The sequence below is a fragment of the Netta rufina genome, assembly GCF_964035555.1.
Source record: "Netta rufina genome assembly, chromosome: 3".
Taxonomy (NCBI): Eukaryota; Metazoa; Chordata; class Aves; order Anseriformes; family Anatidae; genus Netta; species Netta rufina.
This window is the reverse complement of record NC_140125.1, coordinates 65,469,535-65,496,890: the sequence shown is the minus strand read 5'-3', so window position 1 is coordinate 65,496,890 and position 27,356 is coordinate 65,469,535. Positions and strand designations below refer to the sequence as shown.

The following is a 27,356-nucleotide window of genomic DNA, read 5'->3' as shown; positions in this document are numbered from 1 at the left end:
ATGTTCCCCTCTATTCAGCATAAAATATGTTACCACCTACGTCTCCTACATGTCCCAAGAATCCTTTTTTTCTGGCTACAGAATGGGGATTCTCTTTTTCTCCTTGCTGAAACTACTGTGACACAAGGGGCAGTCCCTTCAGTCTTCCACAACCTCAAAAACAGTGTGATAAATGTATTGCCATTCAGCTCCACATCTCATATATTTCAATGTTCTTTCTTGTCCAATGCAGTCCAATTACTTCTATCCCAAATTGTAGGAGGCCTTATTTATTTTTTTATTTATTGGTATTCTTACTGGCTGTTTGGCCATTTTATTCACATGATTCTTCATGTTCCAATTATCTAATAATTTAGAAACTTTTTACAGAATTCCAACATTTGCTTGTGTTTGTTTAATGGAACAAAATCATTATAAATCACACCTTCCCATTCCTAATCTGCAAAGTAAATTATCCTTCTTGAATGTAATAATGAAGTGCTTTTTAACACTACAACATTGTTAAATTAAAAGCAGCTTTGAAAGAGGTGCCTTTTGAAAGAAACAAAGAAAAAGAAATACATTGGATATAAAGATAGCAAGGAAACCATTTGAAACAGAATGACATTTTCACTTAGAAATAGTATTAGTATTTCAGTAACAGTATTTTCTTATGAAAACCATTTTTATTTCCTGTTTTTGAAAAAAAAAAAAAGCAGCAAATTACTAACAAGTCTTTTACAAAGATTCAGATAATAGTCGTGTAGATTAGTTTAACTTCATGTGTTTGCTCCTTAGGGTACTCATTCAGAAATTCATGTAGAGCACATGCCTGTCTTTGTGTTCTTAAGTAATCCATTTCAAATATGTATATTCATGTATTCAATTTAAATACATACATAGGCAGCTAGTTCAATCAAGGCAGCTAGTTCAAAAAAGAACATTGATATTACAGCCAGAGTAATTCAGTGTTGATCTATTTCATTTTAGGAGAGTTTGGTGAAGTGTGCAGTGGGCGTCTAAAGCTTCCTGGCAAGAGAGATGTTGCAGTAGCCATAAAAACTCTGAAGGTTGGCTACACTGAAAAGCAGAGGAGAGATTTCCTGTGTGAAGCAAGCATCATGGGACAATTTGACCACCCCAATGTTGTTCATTTAGAAGGGGTCGTTACCAGAGGTAAGCAGTGGCTTGATAACAAGTCAGATAACAACCTAATATCAGAAATTACTTTTGTTTATTCATGGTCAAAGATTCAAATTATAAACAGACTGTACACTCCTAATGGATTTTATTCTGATGCGTAACTAACTGAAACAATATCTACTTTAAGCTACAACCTGAGGAAAAAATTAAGATGCATGCATAATTAAAAGATGAAGTACTTTGAAATATATTATTTTTCTAGTTTCATTTAGCCTCAAAGACCATGCAGAGAGATAAGGTTTCTTATGTCCTTTCATATTATCTGAAGTGTCATTATTCCAGAGTCCTGTTCACACAGCAGGAGTCAGGAGAACACACTGACATTTTGATTTGTACGGTTTAATTTTGTGGATCATGACCATCAAATGTCTTCCATGAAGACATTTAAGAACTTATTAGAGCTCAGTAACGGTGCTGGAGGCTTCAGAAATTCTCATGTCTCAACAATTCAGACCTTCAAAGGAATAACATGTGTTTTATCAAAAAAAGGCACTCCATTGTTTTACAGTTTCTCAAACAAATGTGCCTTCATGTCTTTTAGGGAAACCAGTCATGATTGTAATAGAATACATGGAAAATGGGGCCTTAGATGCATTTCTTAGGGTAAGTACCAAAATGAAAACATAACATACATAAGTATATTTTAAGTTACACATCTATGTATAGTTTTATATATAATGTTTAAAAATACATTGTTTTATATGTGCATTTATATATATTTGTATGCAGACAGATGATATTAAAATAAAAGTCCTTTTCAGGCTGAAATGGAACTTGTCAAATACTAGCAGTTCTCAGCAAAATCAGCTCAGAAATCAGAAGATCAGACAGGATCATATGGAAACATTCTAGGAATGTAAGTGGCAATTTTAAGTGGCATTTAAGGTGGCTCATATTACTGCCACCAGCTGCATGGAGGTGGCTGATACTGAAGCCCAGTCTTCTGCCTCTCTGGAGCAGCATTTATTTTTTGAGCATGGTAGAAGTCAAAACACAAGAATCCCTAAATGAACTATTGTCACGTTTAAGAGAAGAACAAAGCAAAAATAAAAATAAGTTCATAAGTATTTAGTGTTTGTTGTGTGTGTACTCTGAACTGGACAGTTCTTTTGCTTTGCTTGGTGTACAGTATGAAATGATGTATAACACTCTATAGAGATGGGAAAGAGAGAGAGAGAAATTGCAAGCTATGAATAAAGTTCCTGGTAGCTTGGGTTGAAAAAGGAGACAGTTCTTATTTTCTTGACAAATACAGTTATTCTGAGAGAGGAAGAGCATAGAGGCAAACAATAAAGAGTTGGTTCATCAGGAAAGCTCTCTTGAAAAAGACTTCCCATGAGTTAGTCAGAATTTTATGGGGATTAGCAAGCTTTGTTACTTCTAGTACATTAGAAGTAACATGCATTTCTTAACTGGATGTACTGCTTTCTCTCTGAAACAAATAAAACTTGCTCTTGAAGTGTGTTTCTTTGCCCTAGGATGAATTGCCACACAAATTGTAAATAAGTAGAAACCTGAAGTTGTAAAACTAATTCTTATTTCTTTTCTCATCTATACTAACAAGAATTGCTGCTCCTTTCTCCCCTTTAGAAACATGATGGGCAATTTACAGTCATTCAACTGGTGGGAATGCTGAGAGGAATTGCTGCTGGAATGAGATATTTGGCTGATATGGGATATGTACACAGGGATCTTGCAGCACGCAATATTCTTGTCAACAGCAACCTTGTTTGTAAAGTGTCAGACTTTGGTCTTTCCAGAGTTGTAGAAGATGATCCAGAGGCTGTCTACACTACTACTGTAAGAGAAATTGATATTTTTTAGTCATTTTGAAACGTGGTTATTAAGAAGAAGCATATCTTCTGGCAAGCAGAGAAAAAAGAAATACATTAATTGCTTGAGAAATGGTAACCAGTGAAAAGGGAGACAGTTTCTGCAGAAATCTGGCTCTAAGTAGAGTATGATATTTTTGTAACAGCATGCATTTTTAACTGGTAAAGTTCTAGATATTTTGCACAGTATCTTTATTCCCTTCCTCACGATTCTCTTTTTGAACAAATACAGAAGTTTTAATCATAGAAAGGTTAGTCATGTCACCTAGTATGAGCCAATTAAAATATTTGTAGGGTATTATTATTTTTCAGACTAGATTTTATCTCACCAAAAAGTTGACTAGCTTGAGGCTAGACTGTGACAAAGCTCAACTCCTGTGTTTTCCCTTGCTTTTGGGTGGGATGCTTTTCTTAAATAACCATTCATCGGGCACACTATGCTCTTTATTCTTTTGTTAAGCCAGCTCTCTTTTCCCACCCGTGGGGCCTCACTGTACCTATTTTCTCATGCTGAGGGAAGGAGGGGCCCCTGGAATCTGCTCCAACAGGCACAGGGATCTGGAAAGCACACAGGCATTCCACATTCATGGGTGTCACTCCTGCCACTTGGATCTAAGTGGGATTCCAATTTTAAAGTGCTAGATGGAGATTTCCGAGGAGTCATATGACAATTCAATGGCATTTATATGCACAGGATGAGATTTCTCTCACCTAGCTTGACACGCCTTAAATGTCAAGCCTAAATCAGACAGCTAAGCAGCCCCTTAAAATCAATGAAGATAGAAACACCTGCAGAGAAATGCATCCAACTTAGCTCAGTTGCCTTACTTTCTACAGTCCTGGTGCTTAAGAGCTTAAGTTTAAGCTTACTTTTGAAAAATCTGAAATTGGTAAACTACAATAGCTGATGTAAATTTTGATTTTTATAGAAATAATTATAAATGCACTCTAAGGAAGATGATGAGGAAATTCTGAGGTAGAAAAAAGATATATCTTTTTCTTCCATAGGGTGGAAAAATTCCAGTGAGATGGACAGCTCCGGAGGCAATCCAGTACCGCAAATTTACATCAGCCAGTGATGTATGGAGTTATGGAATAGTTATGTGGGAAGTAATGTCTTATGGAGAACGGCCTTACTGGGACATGTCAAATCAAGATGTAGGTTATCCTTTGTCTGTGAGCACACATGTATTAGAAAAACAAATATTACATACTTTAAATGTATACACATATTTCACTACATATGAATGTAATTTTGTTTTAGGAATAAGATATTCCAAAACATGGTAAGGTTCTCAAAAATAGGAAAAGTTACAAAGCTTGCACTTTTTACCTACATCTCTAAATCCTTATTCTTCCACGTGGTTGTTGTAGGTTTCTGTCCCAAGTATAAAGTAAAATTGGAATGTCCAAAATAGTAATATAAGCTCTTCACTTTATTATACTATTAGAATATATACTATTAGAAGGAACTAATTTTTTCAAATGAAAATTTAATTGTGAGGTTTCTGACCTCAGAGCAATGATTAATCAGTTGAAAAAAGTTGTTAAAAATCTGAGTGGCAGTTAATGACCTACTTTGGCACTTTAAAGTTAATTATGCTGATTTAACAATATCCTTGTTTGCATAAAATATGACTTAGAGCAACAGGTCAGCAGTAATAGAACATATGGGTGTTAATTTTGGTTTCTGACAAGAGTGTCTATTAACATAGAAAGTATACAGGGAAAAGCCATGCAGGTGAGAAAGATGTCAGAAAGATACACATTTAAAGTTCTTCAGGTCGAAGGCTTGGGATTCTTTTTTATTATCATCATTATTTTATTTTTTGATTGAATGATCGACATCAGAGTTTAAAAAAATTATAGAAGTGTAAATGATGAGTCAGTTTGACACAGTGCAAAGTTGTTAATATTTGACAGGTTTCAGTGTCAAAGATTTCATGGACTGTCAAAATATGGACAAACAAGTCCTTGGGGCAGAGAAAGAGAAATATTTACATTCCCTAGGCACCCAGTAGATTTTCATTTCTTTTGACACCTTCTTTCTGTACTAGATTCAAATATAGAAGAAATCTGACAGGAATATAAGAGGCAAACTTTACCTATCTTTCAGGGAACAACAAGGAAAAACTTTTAAATAAAGGGGAAATTCCAATATCTTCATGCATCTTGATGGATTTTGAAAAGTATTCTCTTAATAGAAAGCTGCAAGTAAAGCACGTGAATTAACCTTTCTCATAAAATAGCTTGTTACAATCTCTTGCACTTTAATATATTTTTAACATTTTACATAATATAATATCTTCAATAACACATAGATTAAAGATGCATCAATTGCTGAGTAAAATAAATTCAAATATTTTTGCATGCTGTGATCTTTTACTGTGTCCTAAAATATTCCCCCCAAAACCTGTGCACATACTATCAATTGCACAGACAAATCCATGATGCAAAAATCATATGGTTATTTATTTATTCCCCTCCGTGGTTATCAGTGTGAGTATTTAACTGGAAGTGAAAATGCTAAATGTGTCTCTTCTAATTTTCTATACACACCCAGGCAGTTTTTTTAATCTTAAATCCATCATTTTGCCTAAACGTGGATGTTGGTGTAGTCATGGACCAGATCAGATCTGAAGCATCTGTAAATTTTCAGCTTTGGATGGCACTTCTTTAATCCCACACCTCTTCCTATAAATTATTGTTTTAGATTCACAAAGGATACAGATTTATGTTGCAGTGTCTCTTTAAGATTAATCTGTGTGCCTTCAAACCTCTGTGCTTTACTATTTTCCAAAGTTTACTAGTTCTAGTAAACTAGTTTACTAGAGTTCATGTAGATCAGTTCTTCAGAAAATAGTAAGATTAGGTCTCCAGAATAGAGTAAGATTTTAGGTTTCCATGTTTTTGTTGCTTTTGTTGTTGGTGTTTGTTTGTTTGTTATTTCATTTCTGGACTCTTGGCTTTATTATTATTAAAATTTATACCTTATTATTGTTATTATTATTATTATATATGCAGAAGTGTGATAACCACAAAGCAAACATTACAATGTCCTGATTCTCTAAAGTTTTCTCTGATCTTTGTTAGCAACCACTACATACAGTTTACAGACCTGCTCTTCTAATCTACTTTGCATTCTTAGATAGCCAGATTATGAGAGAAGCATACCAGATTCTCAACAGTACTTTTTTTTTTCTCTCTTTTTTTTTTTTTTTTTTTATTTTTTTATTTTGTGGCAAAAGCTACATTTGAATTTGAAACAAATATTGGCAATTGTAAATAGTATAAATAAATTCTATTAGTAAGAACTCCAGCTGAGTTCTCTTTGTAGCTTTGCTTATTCCAAAAACATATATATATATATATATATATATATATATATATATATATATATATATATATATATATGTTTCTGAATGATGATTTTTGAACACCACTACCACCTTTCTTAGTGGAGTAGACACTCATATTATTATTCTTAAAATTATCTGAGTTCTGTAAAAAATTAAAAACAACCCCTCCTCACACACAACTGTACTTATCAATATTTTGGAATGTTTTTACAGTTTTTGGATATTCACAGCCATTCCATCCATCCATCCATCTCTAGATAACTCATTCATATATATTTCCAGGTTTCATCCTTCATGTTCACTTTTCTCAGAACATGTATCAAAGAAGCTGATTCCATGATATCTCCAAAGCCTTCTAAAAATATTGTCACCTTGTTTCCTACCTTTCTCAGATTTCTTTCCAAATCTTAGTGAGCATGGAAAAGTTGTGTTCCTGATTTCATTCATATTTTCACCACTAGAATAAAATCTTACCTAGATCATCTGTTATTTCCAAGTTTCTTAAATAATTTGGTTTTTATTTGCTCATGGTTTTATTTAGTTTTTCATTCCTGTTTTTGAATTCTGACTTCTTAAACAACTGCTTCACTTTTAACAAATAGTAGTTGCTATGCACAATGTATTTAAAACCTTTTATCCTGTATAAAAACTTTTCTTAGAAATTTCTGATTGACTTTTCAAAGCACACCAGTTTTTCTATGCACACTGTAGCTTATTTTTGTTTTACTCCACTTTACTGCCTCTTTTGATTGTGCAGTGCTGTTATTTTGTTTTTCTTTTTAATACTGATCCAAAATATCTTACATTTTGCTTTTAATGTCTTCTTTCATATATAGTACTCTTTTTTGCAATTTTCCTGTTCTCCTTCTGCTGAAATCCTCTTTTCCCACTCTGTCTGACAGATAACTTCACTGTCTCTAAAAGCTCACCACACTCATTCTTCAAGGTGTGGATGTTACTGCAGGAACTGAATATTTCTCAGCCATTTTTAAGCTGCAGGACAGTATTGTTATTCTAAATCTATGGATAGAAAGCTGAGGCACAGGGAGATGAGGCAACCTCCCTGAGGTCAGAAGGACATCCTGTGACACAAATGTGCAGAAAGTGCTGTGCCTCTGGGTTATGCCTCTTCTTTTCACAAGTTTCATTTCTTCAAAAAAGTTTTGATACAATCATGGAATTCAGCTAGATTTTTGAAGGTCATTTTGTATCCTTTGTATCCTTTGCTGTTCTGTCTACTTTGCAGTCCACTGCTTTTGTGTTTTCTCACATAACCTATGAAATATTTTACATCTGAGGTTATTATTTTCACTAAACCAAGGATATTCACCTGGATATTCAGTTTCATGTATCATACCAGTTCTGTTTCCTAGGACTAAGTCCAGAACAGCTTCTGGAAAAGCTGTTTCTGCATTCTGTAAAAACCGAGGGAGAACACAGTCCTATGCACTACCCTTCAGAAACAAGCACCCTTCCTTAGCAATTCTAATATGCTGTGTCAGTCAATGTCAGTATACATGAAATCCCCCATGACCAGTGGTTTAGCCCCTTTTCAAAAGCTTTTCTTATCTGCATTGCTTCCTGATGTGATTTCTTATCCTGCCCCCAAGGTTTGCGGCAGTTTTCTGTGATTTTACTTTAACCATTTTTCTTTCTCACTTAAATCCAAATGGACTTGGCTAAGGATATCAACAAGTGGATATAATTCTTGGTTCAGATATTTGTGATCTTTTTTAATCATATAATCATGTAGCAGCATCTCTTATTAAATCTAATGTTGTCGACGGAAGGAAGACACAGACGCTCAGTATGAGTGAACAGTGAACTTCAACTTTAATGGATAGCTCAGTCGCCTTTTATCTAGTTTGAACATAATCAACTCATACATATTGCAAAAACTAAGCTCAGGATTGGCTAACATTTCCCGCTCTTTTCAGGTAGTTCCTCCTTCTTTTAGCCACCGTCCCGCCTTAGGGACTGTCCCCATCGCTCAAGGGCATCGTGTCCTTGAGCCTGATTGGCTCTCAGCCAGCTGTGTACGTGCCAGACTCATGTGAGTTGAGTACGGTACTTCACTAGCCCATTGCCTCTTAACTGCCCAACATCCACGTGTCCTATTTCACTTAACCATTCCTCCACAATTCCCCCGTTTTTATTTTGCGCTACAAATACCTTCTCTGTGAGTTGCTCTAGTTTCTTAGTTAGGCAGTTAAAGATTATACGTGCAGCAACTATAATCAATATAATTATAAGTAGAAAGCGAAGTCCCTCTTTAACTAACAAAACCCATCCACCCATGTTCCCAAAAACAGATTTAAGCCAACCTTCAAACCAACTATCTTGTACTACAATTTTTTGCATATGATCCCTTAACCATTTCAACTGGTCGTGAATTGACTAACCATGGTCGGAAAGATAAAAGCAACACATTCCTTCTACATCTTCACACCCATGTCCCTGAGCCAGCAGTAAGAAATCAATAGCGGCCCTATTTTGCAATACAGCATGTCTTAGACTCTCCATATATTGTGACATTTCAGAAAGAACTTGTGTTGTTACATTTGATTGTTTAACAGCCCAACAAGCAAGCTTATTAATGTTAGTCAAAGCGTGTGCAGTTCCCACACCAGGCACCAAAGAAGCAAAGAATCTTTCTGCTGGACCCCACAATTCTACATCATCATTACAGTCAGAACCCAAAGTTTTTAGTTCTCGTTTAATTCTTCTGCTCCTTGTCGAGTTCTGCCACGAGTGTAAATCTGGAGTGAAAAGTGTGAGTCGCCCTAGGTAACACGGTCCTCCAAAAGCATTGGCTGGTACTCCTTGCCATGCACGGTCTCCACAGATCAAAAACATGCCAGAGAGCAGCAGCACAGCCGCCGCTGCTTCCATGGTTACGTCAGACAGGCTGCAGGGTCCTGATGTCCGTCCCTCTGCTCTGTGCCGACTCGCCACACGGTGAACTCCAAGTGCAGCGCTGCTCGTGGCGGTGACTGAGGGGGGTGGGGAGGCTCCCATTGCCCCGTAGCCCCAAGGCAGTGTTATCATTCTCTCTGAAGGCGGCAGTGGGCAATGCCCAGCTCCAGCACTTCCCGGCAATCCCAGTCGCTCTGTAGCGGCAACAGCGACTCTCTGCTCAGCCTGATGTGTAGCTAAAGCGCTAGTGACTGTTCTCCAAGGCTTCAATAAATTTTTTAGCAGACTTAATATCATTAATAACATCACCAAACAATTTATCTCCAAATTTACGCCACTCTGTTTGTTCAAAAAACTGTATCAGGATTTGTAAAACAACCCTGCGCTACTGCATATGCTAATAACCCTGGCAAATCTTTTTCTACAATCTATATCTAAAATACTCCGCTTTTCTAAAAAGCATCTGAGCAAATTATACGCCGCTTGTTTTTCATACCTTTATATATATAGTTACAGCCTTTCCAAAGACCTCGGCGGCGCTTTTCCGGCGGGACCCTTTATAGGCTCATCCCGAGTGCGGGGACTCCCTTCCACCTTCTGAGCTGCGGGTGCGGGGACTCCTGTCCCTTTCACCTTTCAGACCTTGGCGACGCGTGACCGTCGGGATCCTCTCCCGGGTGCGGGGACTCCACGTCCCTTTCACCTTCCCGACGCGGGTGCGGGGATTCTTGTCCCTTCCACCTCCTGGGCTGCGTTGCAGGACCAGTTCCTCCCTTATTCCGTCGAACACGTGGCCCAGGATCACTGCCAGCAGTGTCCAAATCCCGTTCAGACTGGTCCCTGTTCGGGCGCCAATTTGTTGTCGACGGAAGGAAGACACAGACGCTCAGTATGAGTGAACAGTGAACTTCAACTTTAATGGATAGCTCAGTCGCCTTTTATCTAGTTTGAACATAATCAACTCATACATATTGCAAAAACTAAGCTCAGGATTGGCTAACATTTCCCGCTCTTTTCAGGTAGTTCCTCCTTCTTTTAGCCACCGTCCCGCCTTAGGGACTGTCCCCATCGCTCAAGGGCATCGTGTCCTTGAGCCTGATTGGCTCTCAGCCAGCTGTGTACGTGCCAGACTCATGTGAGTTGAGTACGGTACTTCACTAGCCCATTGCCTCTTAACTGCCCAACATCCACGTGTCCTATTTCACTTAACCATTCCTCCACAATCTAACTTTCTGTTTAGGTGAAATATTAAAATACCATTCAACCAGCTCTCCTTCACTCTCATTTTTGCTTCTGTATCATTAATGTAACATGGCTAGACATAGAATACAACTTTTTTTTTTTTTCCCCCATAACAATTTCTGTCTGCTAAATATTTTTCTTGGATCCTTTTATAATATCTTCAGGGTTTTTGCATTTTATACGTGCATGCATATATCCCTATCCATTTACAAGTCAGTTGCTTCTACCACACTTTCTCATAAAGACCTTGGGGCAAGTAATAATGCTTTATGAAATAACTCCATTTATCAATCTATCTGTTGCTCCCTTGGTAAATTTAATTGTTGCTCCCCACTGCTCACTCGACTAGGTACATATAATAGAGCTATGTTCTGCGCATATAGAATAATATGCCTAGTAAGCCCAAAGATAAAATCAGGAAACTATTTGAAGACATGAAGGCTAGTATAAAAACAACAGACTCATATTTTTACAATGCTGATGGCAAATTTTAGTTGATTTTATTTTGTTTATTACTATTTTGCTTTTCTTGCACTGGATAGCAAAATATATTACTTAAAAAGCTGTTGATGAAAAATGACTAACTATGTTGACTACTAGGTTATAAAAGCAATTGAAGAAGGCTATCGTTTGCCAGCACCCATGGATTGCCCAGCAGGACTACACCAGCTGATGCTAGACTGTTGGCAGAAAGAACGTGGTGAAAGGCCAAAGTTTGAGCAGATAGTTGGTATTCTGGACAAAATGATTAGGAACCCAAACAGCTTGAAAACCCCTCTGGGAACGTGTAGCAGGTAAGAAAAGCTTTAGAGAGTTCTTGTGTGATGGTGCGTGTTGGATTCTGGATGTTGTGGTTGGTGGCTGGTTCCAGTTCACTCTTACTACATGTGTCTCTCAGTTCTTCCTTCTTCCTGTTCCCTCTTCTTCCCTTCCTTCATTCACCTTTCTTTTGTACTGTGTGGAACAAGACCAAAAGGGACTGTTCATAAAAAAAAAACAAAATAAATAAAGTAAATATTGTGGAACTAATACACTTCTCAGTAGCTACTAGCTAGTTGTCAATCTTTCCACACTCACCACCAGCAGTCTTTGTTTTCTTTGTCTCTTAAAATTGTCTTGATGGCAAGATCATCATCTATTGTATTTTTATATGATGCTTCCCTTGCCTACTAGGAACTGATACAGTAAAAACAATAATTAACAATAATACTCATGTTAAGCCAAAATACTTTGACATTGCTAAACTTGGGATTTTTAGATTTGTATTTTGGCTTTATTTCCTTTCAATGATTGCATCTCATTGTATTTCATTGTGTAGTTTTTTATGATTTCTTCATTAAATTCAGGTGATTTATGTAATCACGGTAATCTTTTGAATCACAAGCTAGGTCAATGCACTAGGGAATCAGCTGGCCTGTGTTCTGCTTCCAGTTCTTCTACTGACTGATTTGCTGTGTGACCTTAAGCAACTTACTTTGTGTCTCTTCTCTTTCCATGTCTTTGTTTTGTCTCATCCAATTCAATAATGGGAATAGCTACTGCTATATTTTCTAAGAATATTACATTAAAGAATATTAAAGAGTAGTATCTTTATTTTATTCAGCAACTTCAGTTGCAGCTGCTGTCACACTAGATAATAAGGTTGATTTTCTGTTGGTAAAAATAGTCCATTAGGCTGATATTGCTCACTCTGACCTATCATCTTTTACGTGAATAATCTTAGGAAACACGTATTGTGAGCTACAGAGTAGTCAAAACTATTCACAGAGTAATCTAAACTGTATTAAAAAAAAAAAAAAAAAGGCCTAAAACTTTCTACTCTTGAAGTTTTTAATACCCCAAACTTATTTAACTCTTACCTTGCTAAATATTCCCTGATGTTTTACTCTCTTTGGAAACAACTTACTTTCCTTTTTCCTTCTCTGTAGACCAATTAGCCCTCTTCTGGACCAGAACACTCCCGATTTTACCACTTTCTGCTCCGTAGGCGAATGGTTACAAGCTATTAAGATGGAAAGATATAAGGATAATTTCACAGCAGCAGGCTACAACTCTCTTGAATCAGTTGCCAGGATGACTATTGAGTAAGTTAGTACTGGGCATGTTTAACTTGTGTTTAGGGAACTTCTAGGTGAACTAATACACAATGTTCAACTCCAAAACTTTACCCTAAGTACAAACATGGTACTTGGGGTTAAGCCAGCAGGTTTAGCAATTCATGATGTTATATTACAGCATCCTTGAAAAGGCAACCTACCCTACTACCTATGCGTGGCAACACATTTTTCCCTGATTTTGAGACCAATAATAACAAGGGGCTAGAATTTGAGGGAGAATGTAGCCCATTTCGGAGTAAGTATGTATAGGAAAATAACCTCTTTGTTTCCACTACCTGATTGGTACCTTTTTCTATATGTGTGCTAGGAAGATGTAGAGCTTTCTTCTAATTGGCTGGGGTCTGTCTGTGCCCTGCAAGAAGTGACTTTGCATTGGGATGAAAGTCTATAGAAGCAAAAGAATTTTCTGAAGGCAATCATGGCCAGTATTGGCACTGCTATCTTAAGAAGGTCTTCTTGGCACCCTGAAAACAAAGTTCTTATCCTGGTAGTTGCCAAACACTTGTAATTCCTGTTACAGAGCAGTGGTTTTTTTATATATAAAGAAAAAAAAAAAAAAAAGCAAAACAACCCTTTGAAACAATATTCTCAGGCTTGCAGCCCCACTCTTATCTGCTTAGTATCACTGGGGGTCTCAGCCAATAGCTTGGGAACTGTTAACAGAGCCCAAAAACTTCTGGCAGGTAGTTGCTCTAGTAGTGGTGGAATCAAAACAGATGGTTCTCTTTCATTTGCATGATGGATATGGGTCAATATGCAAAGACTTTCTTTAGGCATCTCTTTAGGAAGCAGAATGTAATCCCCCAAATATTTTATTTATACCTAACTTAATCTTGAAAGCCTCCCTAAGTATTTTATAAGAGAAGCGTCTCTTCCTCTGGGCATCCTTAAAAGCCACAATAAAAGATTATCATAGTATAATACAGTGTACTCCTTCTCAGATGTGGAGACACAATGCAGTGTAATTACATGACACATGCCATGTAATTACAGTCCTCACTGAGGGTCTGTATGGACTTCACAGTACCGAGCTGAGATTCCTGTATAGCCCTGACCACTATGTAGCTTTAACTCACAGTTGATTACCATACAGTAGGAATCTAAGTTGAAAAATTAACAATGTACGCATTTATCTTCCCCAGGGATGTGATGAGTTTAGGGATCACGTTGGTTGGTCATCAAAAGAAAATCATGAGCAGCATTCAGACTATGAGAGCACAAATGCTACATTTACACGGCACTGGCATCCAAGTGTGATAGACATTTCTCCCTTATGAGGGAGGTGACAGACTGAGAGAACAGCACTGGCCTTCAGTATATATGAAGTGCTACTAGAAGACACTTGATTTCCTGGGTCCTTCCTGCAGTGAATAGAAGAGCTACAAGAAGCACCTACAGACTTGAACTCCTAAGTGCCACCAGAATTTATGAAAAGGGAATTAGGATCCACCAGTGGTGGCAAGGAAAACAGCAGTGACAATAAACAAAGTACTACCTGAATAAACATACAAACACCTTGAGCTCTCTAACCTCCTTTTTATCTAATAGACTTTTTAAATGTACATAAAAATTTAAAAAAGAATATATTTGTCAGATAAAATCATGATATTGTTGAATTCAACAAAATATTTTCCTTAAATCTGTGATTTCTGAATCTTTTTTTAATCATTTGTGTTTATTCTTCATAAAGACTTTCTTTTAGTATGATGTTTATATCTTTGGACCTTTTTAGTGCTAATTCTATGACACATTACTACACTGGGTACCTCTGAAGGATTATTTGAATTCATAGATATTTAAGAAGCATGACCAAGCAATGTATATCTGTCCAAACTTTGGTATCCTTTTGTGCCATTTACTTTTGTTAAATCAACACCGTATTGACATGGCTAGCTAATTGGCAGGGAGTCAGGAAAATGCAAGTTGCCAAGAGCTCTGATATTTTTTACAGAATTTTTTAAGGTTACACATATACTATCTTTTAAAAGAAAATAAAAGACAAAAAAAATATATATAAAAAAATAAAAATAAAGAAAAGCAATAATGACCCCTAAGTAGTTCTAGGCACTTTTAGCAAATTGTTTGCAAGATGATTTTAATGGACTAGAGTTAAAGTGAAATATATTCTAAGATGTAGATGTACAACTGTAAACCTGCTGAGGCACTACATTGAATGGACAAGTGATTGTAGGAGTGTCTCAGAACATGGATGCAGTTCTCCAGTGTTACCTAAACCATGTAATCTGAGCACATCACATTTTTCTTCAATGCTCTGCATTAGCAAATTGAAAGAAATAGCTGGCATATATTTTATATTAGTTTAAGTTGAATTCAGTCCAACTGTGAGAATAAGGACAGAGATTTTATATTAGAACCATAGAGCATGAAGCAAGGGGCAGTTCAGAATTTTCATGTTTTTTACAGGCTTTTGCTGCTCTGAACAAATATGCGTGTGCTCACACAGACACAACAGTCATTCATCAGGAACACAGATGCAAGAGTATTTGCTCAATGGAATATCTTTGTATGCCATTTACTTATATATGTATTTTGTTAGATTAACCATAAGCAATAACAAAGCATGTCTTTACAGATATTGCAGGAATGTATATGAAGCAGAGAGAAATGCTTTAAAAAATTTTGAAAATTGTGAACTACCCCAACAGTGAAATGCTGTACTTCCAAAGAGAATTGGGCTGCTTCTATTGATTTTGATAGAGAAAGATCCCAGGGATCAGTCATAAATTGGACTTGTTGGATAATGTGGGCATCCACACAAAAAAAATAAAAACAAAAGAAAAACCCTGTAAATGTTCGTTTGTAAAACTTGTAAATTTTATTTATACTGTCTTGGTTTGTACACACATTTAAGTGTAGTGAGCTCTGAATACATTGAAAATGCACTATATTTTTCTATTTTACTTGCAGAGCATCACAAACAAGCATATATATTCAGTGATACATAATGTGTTTTCCCACATTTAGGACCAAAGATAGTTATCAAAAACTTAAACACATCATTTTCCCCCCTCCTTTTTTGAACCGCTTTTTAGATCACTGTACAGTTATATTTGTCATTTTATTTATTTGTTTTATTAGAAAAAACAGTTTGGTTACACCAATTTTTGTCTCCCCACCTTTGTTGAACAAAATCTGTAAAAAGCTTTTAATTAGCATAATCCCGTTACATTGACACTTCCATTTGTAATCTTTGTAATAGACTGTAAATATATTTTTGGAACTATAATGCAATGTGCATAAGGATTATTTTTCAGTGTCCATATATGATTGTTTATACAATTCACAGCACTTTACAGTCATGCTGAGAAGCCTAATTTATTGCCTGGATTTGGGCAGAGTAAGAAAATAAGGTGATTATTCTTATTTCATATTAGATTGTCAGTCAGTAGAAATTGAGTTATTTTCTGTATGTGGCTCAAGATGTTTTTTAGCTATTAAAATTAATTTTCAAAAATGCTATAGAAATAAGATGCAGAGTAGACTGCACACCCAACATTGAAATTAGTGCATGCAAGCACTCAGCTAACATACTTCCAGTAGCCATTGGAACACTAGTAATTAATAAGCATCCATTTTGTGTTATAACTAATGCTAAGTGCCTCACTACTGGGGTGAGCATCTGTGAGCAACTCCACAGGGTGCTTGTCAGTTTTGCTGCTGCTTTAGGCACCTAACTATGAATTTAGGAGTCTATGTTCAGACACCTGCTTCCTTACAAACTTTGGCTATTGTTCCTAAGGGCTTGGCGATTCCAGGTACAATACAGCAATGCTGGTATTGCTGAGAACCCACAGGCCCTAAATGCAACAGAGTTGAGGCCAGGCTTCACCTTGAGGACCTGCTCAATGTTCTGAAGCACAGAGGCCTCAAAGCATGTGTGGTGACCTAGGCTCACACATGTAAAAGTGAGAGCCCTAATGTTATTTCTTCCTTATTTTTCCTTGTTTGATTTAAGCCATCTTCTTTGAATAGTAAATATATTTTATCATTCATCTATATACCTTGATTGCCTTAATGTTGCCACAGTTTCTTACACATTTGAAAGTGGTAGAGTAGAAAAGAAAGCACAATCAATACCAATATCCCTATTGTATCTATCTATTCAGAACATTACTGCAGTTTAGAGCACATGCATGATTTATATTTGGTAGAGCAGTAACATTGATGTTGGTTTTAGTTCTCCAGATTCCAGAAAAACATAATCCAATGTAACAAAAAAAAAGTGCCAGAGAAAGTTGGTGTTCATGAGAGGAACTGAAGAAAGAGTTGGGAGAAGGAATTAAAAGCTAAATGATGTAACAAAGAAATGAGCTCCATTTTGGAAAGAAATGAGCTTAATTCCATTGAACTTAGGAATTATGCAACACTAAAAAGAAAACAATATCAGGCTGTCAGTGAGGTTAATCTTTCTTGACTTTATCCATCTACAGCAAGTATCTAAAGCATCTAAAAGAGAGATGCCTAAAACAAGCAGAATGAATCTCCCTCTGGGAATACTTATCTCCATTACCTGTAGAGGGAACCCAGATGATTAGCTTAGTTTAGGCATCTGATGTCTAGATATTTAAAACCAGATGATTCCTATTCTATATGTTCTTGGCTGCTACAGTTCCCCCCAAGCTGAGTGTCATAGAAAGACAGCTCTTCCGCTACTGGTACATCCCAGAATGTATTTAAACTGGGCTTTATCACAAAGAGAGGTTTTGTTATTATTATTGTGCGTGTGTGTGTGTGTGTGTGTGTGTGTGTGTGTGTCTGGCTTTTTTTTTTTTTTTTTTTTCCTTCACGGTTTTGTAACAGATCATCTAAATGCTTTTTGTATATGGGTATTAATTCTTGATACATTTTGTGATTGTTCTGAGGAAGACCTGCCTAGTAAATTACAGTTATTGAATATTTTAAATAATCAGAAATATTTGCTGACATACTGCTTCAGTCCAGAGGTTATGTGATCAGATATGATGGTTGCTGTTTGCAAAACCATGTTTATCTAAAGCCTTGTCATGTAAAAATCTCCAGGAGGCAAAGATGCTTAAATGTGTCTAAAATTGAATGTTGCCCTTAATATCTCAATAATTGAGCTCTGTCTGTATTATTCTCCATTTAAAATGAGTTTTTAATATTTGTTTAAACTGGAGTCATCTGGCATCCACTGAGGGAGTCTGAAAAATTATTTTAAATTAAATTTGCTTTTCTCCACTGATAGTAATATACGGTAAATAGTTTCCACTGTTTTGAATGTTTCAAAAACTATTGCTTTAATGTGGGGGATGAAGCGGTCTATTTTTGTTTTGTTGGTGGTATTTTTTTACATTTATGGGTTAGTAGTTGAAATAAAAATAATAATTTGTCCTTAACTTTCTAAATAATTCGTATGTAGCAATTTTAAGAATGATTTAAATTCTGTCACTTTTGGGTTACTACCAAGATAGTGATTGTGTCACTACAGCCATAATGCCAAGTGATACTGAGACACAGTTACAGGTTCAGCTGGCACTCTGTTGCCGAGTATTGACATGAAGCAGTCCACTGGTTGTGTGGGAAGCATGAAGGTCAACTCAGTCAAAAAGGGTCATTCCACCTTCATATATATATATATGTATAATATTGGAGCTAACATTTACATCCATAATTCATTATATCCCTGCATATAGTTATATAATGACTTGTTCAACATTTGTTTGGTGGTGGGGTTTTGTTTTGTTTTGTTTTGTTGATTTTGGACAACTATCATTTGTGCTGTTTCTGGAAGTTCCCAGATAGAATGGTTAAGAAAAGTAAAATAAAAATTCTTGCCTAACAGTAATTATGACAGCTGGTGCTGCAGGACTATTCAGACAGTTGGAACAGTGATTTTTAGATAGCTGAGGGGATCAAAATGGGATTTATGCAGGACCTGTTAGGATTGTAAAATATGAATTTACTAATATGTAGAAATGACTATTATTTTTTCCCAACCAACTTTGAATGGAATTCAAGATGATTAATTTGAGATTCAAAAAAAAATGCTCAAAAGTTCAACCTATCCAACAATTGTTTTTAAAAAGTGATCTTTATTATTTTCATAGTGCAGCCTTCTGTTTACTTGTCAATAGGCGGTCCTGTAATTAGTTAAATTTCCTGCAAAAAGGATGAGGTGGGGAAGGGTGGAGGGGGAAGAATACAAATATTTTATTTATTTATTTTAAAAACTTTTCTGGGTTAGATTTTGCAAGATTTTTAAGTTAAGATAATCAACACACATTTAGAGTAAAGCCTATTGAGACAACCCAAGGGACAAAATTAGTGTGTCTACAATATCCATAGAATTCTGAACACACATTTAGGATGGGAAAGGTTCAAGCAGTTTGGGAGTGAAAGGAACCATTTGGTGTTTATATGCTGTAGACACCATGTAGGTTATGTCCAGCAAGATTATGAAAGATGACAGGAATAATTTGGAGTTTATATGCTGTATATTATTTCCAATGAGATTATGAAAGGTTAAAGGCTTAAGAGGAAAATGCTATGTTCACTTTTGTTCTTGGTGAAAAGTCAGAAGACTGGAGTGATTGGGAAGAGAAAGCTGTGAAGCCATTCAGCATGTCTAAACTGTAGGGTTCTGTAAGACATGATGGAAACGGAGTTGAGGAGTGCTGAGATTTTTGTTTAAGTAAAGAGATGCTGTTAATAAAATATACCTAATAATCTAGGGTGGAGTGGTTTCAGTATTCTGATTTTTCCTCAGGCCAGATTGGAATTTGTCAAAGAGACTAAATTGAGACAGATGGGAAAGCAACTGGTAATATGTAGCTCATTCAAGCAGACTTGAAAGAGACATGAAAGGAGAAATTTACATTAAAAGCCTGTAAATAAAACATAAAATGATGATATTTACTCTCAGTATGTTTTAGAATAGTTTTCTTTAAATCTAGGGTAATGACAACAGATTTTAGCACTGATACTATAAAATTGGGTGAAATTATTGTCTGATTAGTGCCCAAAAAAAGAACCACAAGTCAAAAAATAGTTGATGTCTTGATAGCCTATGAAAAAAGATGAGATACAACCAAGCGAAACTTGTATAGCCAGCCAAATGAATCTTGGACAAAACAAGACATAATTCCTAGTGCCAGAATAGCTAAATCAGGAACAAGAAAACTATTCATCCACGGATCAAAGCTTCTGTATTTAATTGAACCAAATAATGAATTGTAGAACTGTGCTGCTAATAATAATTAATACCAATAATGAAAAACTACAACTTAGAGTTCATCTGATGAATTGTAATATGGCCAGCACTGAAAAACACACTAAATGCTTAAATCCAAAGATTTATGTATGCTGGTGATATTAGAGTTTCTGGACTCTGAGCTATTTAAACCCAGTTATAAACCAGAGAACATAAAGCCCCAAGTCCTTAACTAAATCTTTCCTATTTTCTGCCAAAGGAAAAAATAAAAAAATAAATAAATAAATAAAATACTGAGGAGTCAGTAAGGTTGATCAAGTGCAATATCAATTATTTTCTAATTATTTCCTTAGAATTATCATGAAATGCATGAGTTTATCTCATATATTAAGAAACAAACATCTTGCTCCAAAGATGCAGTCTCACTGAGAGGAAAAATCATCCATTTGTTTTAATAGGGCATCAAAAATTTGCTTGAAAAGAGGCCAGACTGAAGACTTTATATACCTTGATCTCTCACATTTCATGTCTGTAGAGACATTGTTCAGGCAATTTCTTCACTATCATTCAACCTGTCTTACTATGCCAGTTTCCACTGGCTTCCTGAAGGGTTACATGTCTATTTTTTAAGATGTTTGCTGGAAAATATTTCAATTTTCTTTCCTCAGGGACCAACCATCTTATAACAAGAATGTATGTGTAGTTTGAGAATAGAAGGTTCAGCAATCTCAGATTCTCTCCAGAGCGTTTTTTTCAGTCATAGTTACAAAAAAATAAATGTGTTCTCCCATTGAGGTTGCACATAGTAAAAATCATGAGAAATCTGATTTTCATTGAATAAACTTAGAAAATGCATCCAGATACCTCCTGAAGACCGGAAATGATGGTCTTTAGATAGTGGCTAGGGTTGTGTTCAGAAAGAGCTGGGTCTATCTTCATAATACTACTGGGTAGTCTGTGTGTGTGGCTTTCCCCCATAAAATAGTCAAGCTACCAAATTATGGAGTATTCTGGGTAGATGTCCTCTGTCACTGTCATTGAAACTAGACCACAAATGCAGAATGTACAAGTCCTTAAGAAAAGAAAAAAAAAATAATAAACTAATTCTGTAACAGAATTAGACCAAGATTTCTCTTTCATTTATTGAGTTTGACCTTGGCAACAGCAATGCTTCCACATCAGGTCAGTGAAAGAATAAGATGGTCAAGGCATTAGAAGATTGGTTGGGGTGATGGGGCTCCTTGTGTGGAAAAAGAGGGGCTGAAAAAAGGTGATGGACCTGTGGGTGACTTTGGGCAGTCTTTATATTTCTCTTCCAGGATCTTTGCCATGTAGACCCCTTGTCCTTAGCCTGCCTCATCCCACGACCCTCTACTGTCTCTTTTAATCGAGTACCCCTTAAGTTCTCCCTTATATTACCCTACACAAAATAAAAGTATCTTCTTCCCTAGTTGACAGTGTTTGTACCACCACAGGATGCTGGAGAAGATGCAAAGACAGTGTTAGGTTTAAATGCAATTCATTTGCCTACCTACGGGAAGAAACTGGGTCAACAAGGCATGGAAGGGGATTCTTAATGAAGATTCTTCTTTATATTGCTGGGCCTCAGTATTATAATTGGACAACTAATTCAATGCTATTCTGGAGATAAAGGATACACCTTATTATATAATTTCCCTGCATACTTCAGCTCATCCACTGCCAAAGGTAGGAGTTTGGAGGAATAAATAAGTAAATAAATAAATAAATAAATAAATTTTAAAATCTTTCAGGTATTTATTTGTAGTGCTCTTTTTAAGAGAAATAATTGAAATAATTGTTTCAATGCCTAAGTTCCCTAAACTTGTGCAAATACAAATCCTTTTTGATGTTTGGCAAAACTATCCCAGACAGACTGTGTGCTGTCTGTTGCAAACCTCAGTCTATATTTTTCCTATCTCATCACATTCCTTGCTTAGCATAGTGGTATGCATTCCAGTCCTCAGGATGATATCTTCTTGTATCACAGTACTGAAACCCCTTTCCAAGTCTCCATACTTGTTGCCTTGTGCAGAGATGTCTCTGAATTTTGAGGATTATTTTCCCAGCCATGAAGAGGGAAACTAATTTTGAAGTATGCTCTACTTCCAACTCTTCCCGTCTGAGTCATTAACACCTAGCAGCACCCACGCTTCACTGGGGGATGAGTGGAAGTGGGCAGTGAGGAATGGACATTTAGTACCCCAGTGAAGATAAATGCTGTTAGATAATTTTCCAGAATTGAGTGTGCAGGTTTTCCGTACTCTTTCCTGTCATGCTATCCCTCTTTAAAGCAACTACAAGCTGTGGGCATGTTTGGTACTGCTGCTAGGCTCCCTACATCTCTTTCTGTGACCAAAAATCTATGGGTTGGGGAGATCAATGCCACATTCTAAATGCAGAAGTCAATACTGTTGGTCAAAACAAAACTAAAAAAGTGGCAGGGGGTTGGGAGGTATACAGAAGAGGTGAATCAGCCAGGCTTATGAGTGAACTGCCCAGGAACACCAACGATATAAGCTAATGGAGTAAAATAATATCCAAATCTTCACATTGATAGAACAGTCTAAGTGTGGAGGGAGCTGAATGAGACAAATCAGACCACCTAGCAAGGGGACTGTTTCAGAGTAGGGGGGAGGAGAGATGAGGACTTCTTTATGAATTAATGAAACTCATAGAGAAAGTCAAATGGAAATTAATATTTTACCTGTGTTACCTGCTTTTGAATTATTTGCTGAAGAAAAAATATGGTTTACACTATAATTACGTTCCTAACTTGGAAGTATTTCCTAGAAATACTACCCATTTTCAGCATAGGAAATTTGCTTAATATTTTTTGGGGGAAAAAAAAAAAAAAAAAGCTTATGAAGACAGACTTGATGTGCTTGATTGATGGTGCTTCACTTTAGATATCAAAACAGAAAGCATGTATCTTAGCAAACATCTGCATGTTTGTCATAGAGCTCTTATGGCATACATTTGCAGAGCAGAATATTGTGTTTGGTAGAGATTAGACCACAAGTTTATTGTATTGTTGTTGTTTTCCTATTTGATGACATTAGGTGATTGAAGTCCTTGTTAGCTAAGGTCAGTGAGTACTGGTGAGCACGTGAATATGATGTAAATTGGTAAAAGCCATTTCTTAAAAGTATGGAGATATCTCAGAGAGGTGATGTCTGGCGTTTATTAAATTCACTTTCTATCCTTGTTTACCACAACAGCCAAACCAACAGGACAGACTGACTCCCTTCATGCTTATTAACAGATGAATTGTAACTACACACAGTTCAGGATACATAGCCGATATAAATGTAACTCTTATCTGGCATCCTTTTACCTCTGTTTTCAGGAAGACTCATTATTTTTTGTGATTTGAGAAACGGCCTACTCCTTTTCTGAGGACACAGAGAAATTTTACACAGTTGTTTTACACAGAAAGGCAAAGTAAGTCTAAGACTGACCCTATAGCTTTGGGCTTTGGGAAGATAAGAGAAAGGCAACATGTGGGAAGGGTGAGTGTCTGTAGATATGCACATACAGCCAAGCACTTTGAGCTGCATCTGCTGCCTGGAAAAAGGTTTATCAGGCTTAGCAAGATGCTCCACAGGCAGGCTTTATCTCCACAGTTCTTTCCTGCACTTTCTTCCCTTCATTAACCACATAAATACCTTCCCTCTTATTCTGAAATTGGTGTTTAGGCCACTTCTCTGGGAACAAGGAGCCTTATGTTTTAAGTAAATTCGACTTTTTTCATGCAAGAGGTTGAGTGGCCTACCATGCTCCAGAAGAGCTAATATCTTGGTTTGTAGGTACTGCAGTGAATCTGGGCTTTCCCACATCATTCTGCCATTTCTCAATTATTAGATAAAATATTTATTATCTCTTTGATATTTTGTAATGTGTTTTCTGTTGAAAGGATGAATTTAGACATCTACTTTTAGAGAAGGTTTGAGGTTATGAATCCCTGAAAAATGTTCATCAGAGCACAAACAGATTTACTGCTGGGATGCATGCTGGCATACCCAGGACCCCCTTAAGTGTGCTGAGTACTAGTTCACACTGACTTTCCTTTCTGTGGAGTTAGGGTGTGGCTGGTAGCTTATGCATGTGCTCTTTTTGTTCCATTATTGAATACATGTATGGCCTTGGTATGCAGAACCTGGATAAATGAGTATTACTTTTGACCACACAGCTGACCGAAACAGGAAGTGAAGCCCTGTCCTCATTTCAGCATATCTTGTATAGACAGCTTAGCCACTCTCTTTGTCCTTCAGTTTCTTGAATGTCCATTTCAGGTTTCTATTTCTTCCCAAAGATATAGGCCTGGAATGACATTGAGCATCAGGGCAGCCTGACATGAAGCATTGATAATGAATAGCTAGGTCATACAGATGCAAAGAAATAATCAAATTGATTTATCATGTGTCACACAGGGACACTCTTGTCCCATTTGTTGATGTTTCATACCTGTTAGCTTGCACCTGGTCTCTGCTCTATAAAAGGCAGTAATTGGCAGTGACAACAAGATACATGCAGCCCAAAGTAAAGCCATGCCAGTGTCCAGGGTATACACACACTATACCATGAATCTCTTGATCAAAAGGCCTTCATCTTGGTGCTGACCAAAAAAAGTCAGTAGAGGCATTGCAAATAAAATATACCCTGAGGTTTTAAATACCTATATATCTAAGAGGTATCTCTGACTAACAGTTGCCTTTAGCTTTGCATAAATTCACATGTCAATCATTTTTACTAATTCAAAGACATACTTGCCTTCTAAATAATAAAAAAAAATGAGTCAAAAAAAAAGTATTCTTTTTGGAAGGAATTTATTCTCAGAGTTCTCTCTTGCTGCTTTCTTTTCTCATGCAGTCCATGAATTACTAAGGCTTCAAAGGGCAGGTGCAAATAAAAACTAATAGAAGTGAGGCGTAGCTTAGTTGATTCCTTCCCTCATGCAAAATTACACTACACTAGAGATGAAGAAACGTTATGTCACTCCATCAGATTGCTTCCTCTACCCATTTTTTTCCCCTAAAACTCAAGTATTATGGCTATTAATATTGTCAGATCCTCTTCTCAGCTTATCATAAAACATCTGCTGCCATTTTGTCCAGTCTGGTGACAGAGATGTATGGCATGCTATAAAGTATTAATAGTGTTCTTTTTCTGAATAAGTATCTCCCCTTTGATTCACACTGTTAAATAATCTAATCTGTGTGCCAGAATAACATACACTGCTTTGGAATCAACTGTAAGAATATTGGTTGGTATGGTAGGGGGACATTCCTCTGCTGGTTTATTTTTCTTTAGTATTAGTACTACATTGACTTGTCTCAAAGTCTGTAATAGATTGCTTTTCTCTCAGGAATTTTCAAATAATTTAGCCAAGAGGTTGCTAACCATATTTATAATATATACATATATTTTTAAAATCCTGGCCTAAATCTAGTAGTTCTAAAACTATATTTCTTTAGAGATTCCATATGGCCAATCTGCCATTAAAAGTTTTTTTAAAAACTTATTTTTTTTTTAATTATTTTTTTTAGGCTTTTGCTTAACATTGCCTTGGGGTGCCTAATATCATGTAATGACTAAGAAAAGTCAAAGTATTTTGTAAGATTCTTCAATAATACTGATAATATCAGGCTAAAGAAGATTCTACCTGATTAGTTTATATGTTTATATTAGTTTATAGTTCATATGTACCTTTTTTTTTTTTTAATTAAGTATAGTTTAAACTGAATTAACACAGCCGTTCCACCCTTTTTTTGCTTCTCTGTATTAAAGAATTATCAACATCTTCTCCCTGTCCCTAATACCCAAACACCCATCCAAACAAACAAACAAACAAACAAAAAACACGGCACCTCATTAATTTACCTCCTTTATTTTAAATACAATTGTCAATTATAACCTGGCTCATTAAGAAAAATGTGAAACACAACTACATTTCCTTCATGGTAGAGTTGTTTGCTTGGGAGTCTTTGGGTTTATTGATGTTTACCTAGTGAATCAACAATATTTTTTGTCAAGTAATGGTGTATACATGGAGATGACAATGATAGTATAATTTGCCTCTATTACTTCCTGATATCAGGATTCTGCTGCACTGCCAATTTTATATCTGTTGTTATTGTTTGTTTGACAGAATCAAAAACATGCCAGGTGCTTTGCAAAACAGAGAACAAGAAAAATCCCTTTCCAGAAGAGATGACAGCCTGAATAGAAATGACATAATGGCAGGAGACAAAGGAAGCAGAAAGGGGAAGCAAAACAAGAGTTATAACAAAAACAAGAGTTATAACCATAAAATCATGAGATTGGTTTGGAGGCACAGTGAACGCTATGAGGCATTTTTTTAAAGCACATAAGGACTATAGTTGGGATTAGAGGATGGAAATGTAGAAAAGAAGCATGGAAAGGAATGGAGAAGAAGGGAGGAACAGACTGGCAACAGGAGGAAGAGTAAACAGAGGTGTATGGGAGAGGCCAGAACACACACCTGACAAACTGATGATTATGACTAATGCCAAGAATGAAAGACTACATCTGAAGAGCATGATGATTTCAGGATGGCGAAGCAGGACAAGGCGATGCTGCTAGGGAGAGAAGAGCCGGCAAAGCTGCCCTGGAAGCCTGCCCTGGAAGCTCCTCACACTAATATAACCCTGCTTCCCCATCTTTTTAGCTCCCCTCTTATACACCAAATAGCCATATAGAAGAGCAAAGGAGAAGGAGAAGCAGCTAAATCAAACATTTGCAAAAGTACTGCTGAGGAAGAAGTTTAAATCAGGATGGTATAGATTTACTGATGATGCAAGTGGCAGAGTTAGTCTTTTTCATTAACATAAATCAATGTGAATCTTTGCCACTACTTACAAATAGGTCTTGCTAAGAAGCAGATTTTAATAATTTAACCAGTCCAGGACATTTTGAAATGTCCTTCATTCTAGATCACAAAGAAGCAGAAATCATAACATTTACAGTGAAATAGGAACATAGAAGAAAAATATCATAGACATTTTTCTTAGAGTTGAAAATAATTGTTTCAGTATAAAAAAAAAAAAGAAAGAAAGAAAGGAAGGGAAATGCTCATTGAAAATAATAAAAATAAATAAATTATAACTTTCAATGAAAAAATATAACATTGGAAATAATTTTAATTATGCTGAATTGGCTCTTTTTGTCTCCAAAAAAGTATTAACACTTTTTCAAAGTAAACTGGAAAATTGGCATTTTCAGAATGTCTGATGTTTTAAACTACCCTGATTTCCAAGTTAACAGTTATTTAGGAATAAGAAAGCTGCAAAATGGCCAGTCTAATCTCTTTCTCACCTCCTTCTCCTCTGCTGCTGCGATATCAGGCATTTCTACTGATCAGGCTGCAAAGAGCAAAACCAGTTTCTATGTCTCCCTGAAAAAAGGCATATTGCCAACTTCTTGAAGAATTATTAAATTATTAATTAGATCTGCTTATGGGAAATACCTTTTTTTT

The 27,356-nt window shown here is 36.2% G+C and overlaps 1 protein-coding gene across 6 annotated transcripts in view; it reads left to right on the top strand.

Annotated features, from left to right (window-relative positions):
- The window catches only part of EPHA7 (EPH receptor A7), a gene marked incomplete at both ends in the record, with an annotated part of 164,171 nt that extends 137,948 nt beyond the window's left edge, over window positions 1–26,223 (top strand). For 4 of the 6 annotated variants that reach the window (XM_084285379.1, XM_084285378.1, XM_084285377.1 and 1 more), the window contains 7 exons: window positions 970–1,155; window positions 1,724–1,785; window positions 2,773–2,982; window positions 4,023–4,172; window positions 11,132–11,325; window positions 12,460–12,615; window positions 13,791–13,905. In XM_084285379.1, coding sequence (XP_084141505.1) covers window positions 970–1,155; window positions 1,724–1,785; window positions 2,773–2,982; window positions 4,023–4,172; window positions 11,132–11,325; window positions 12,460–12,615; window positions 13,791–13,905 — 1,073 coding nt within the window. Of the gene's footprint in view, window positions 1–969; window positions 1,156–1,723; window positions 1,786–2,772; window positions 2,983–4,022; window positions 4,173–11,131; window positions 11,326–12,459; window positions 12,616–13,790; window positions 13,906–26,009 lie in introns of those variants that run through there. The other 2 variants (XM_084285375.1, XM_084285380.1) reach the window with 2 other exon arrangements.
- Window positions 26,224–27,356: the final 1,133 nt, after the last annotated feature.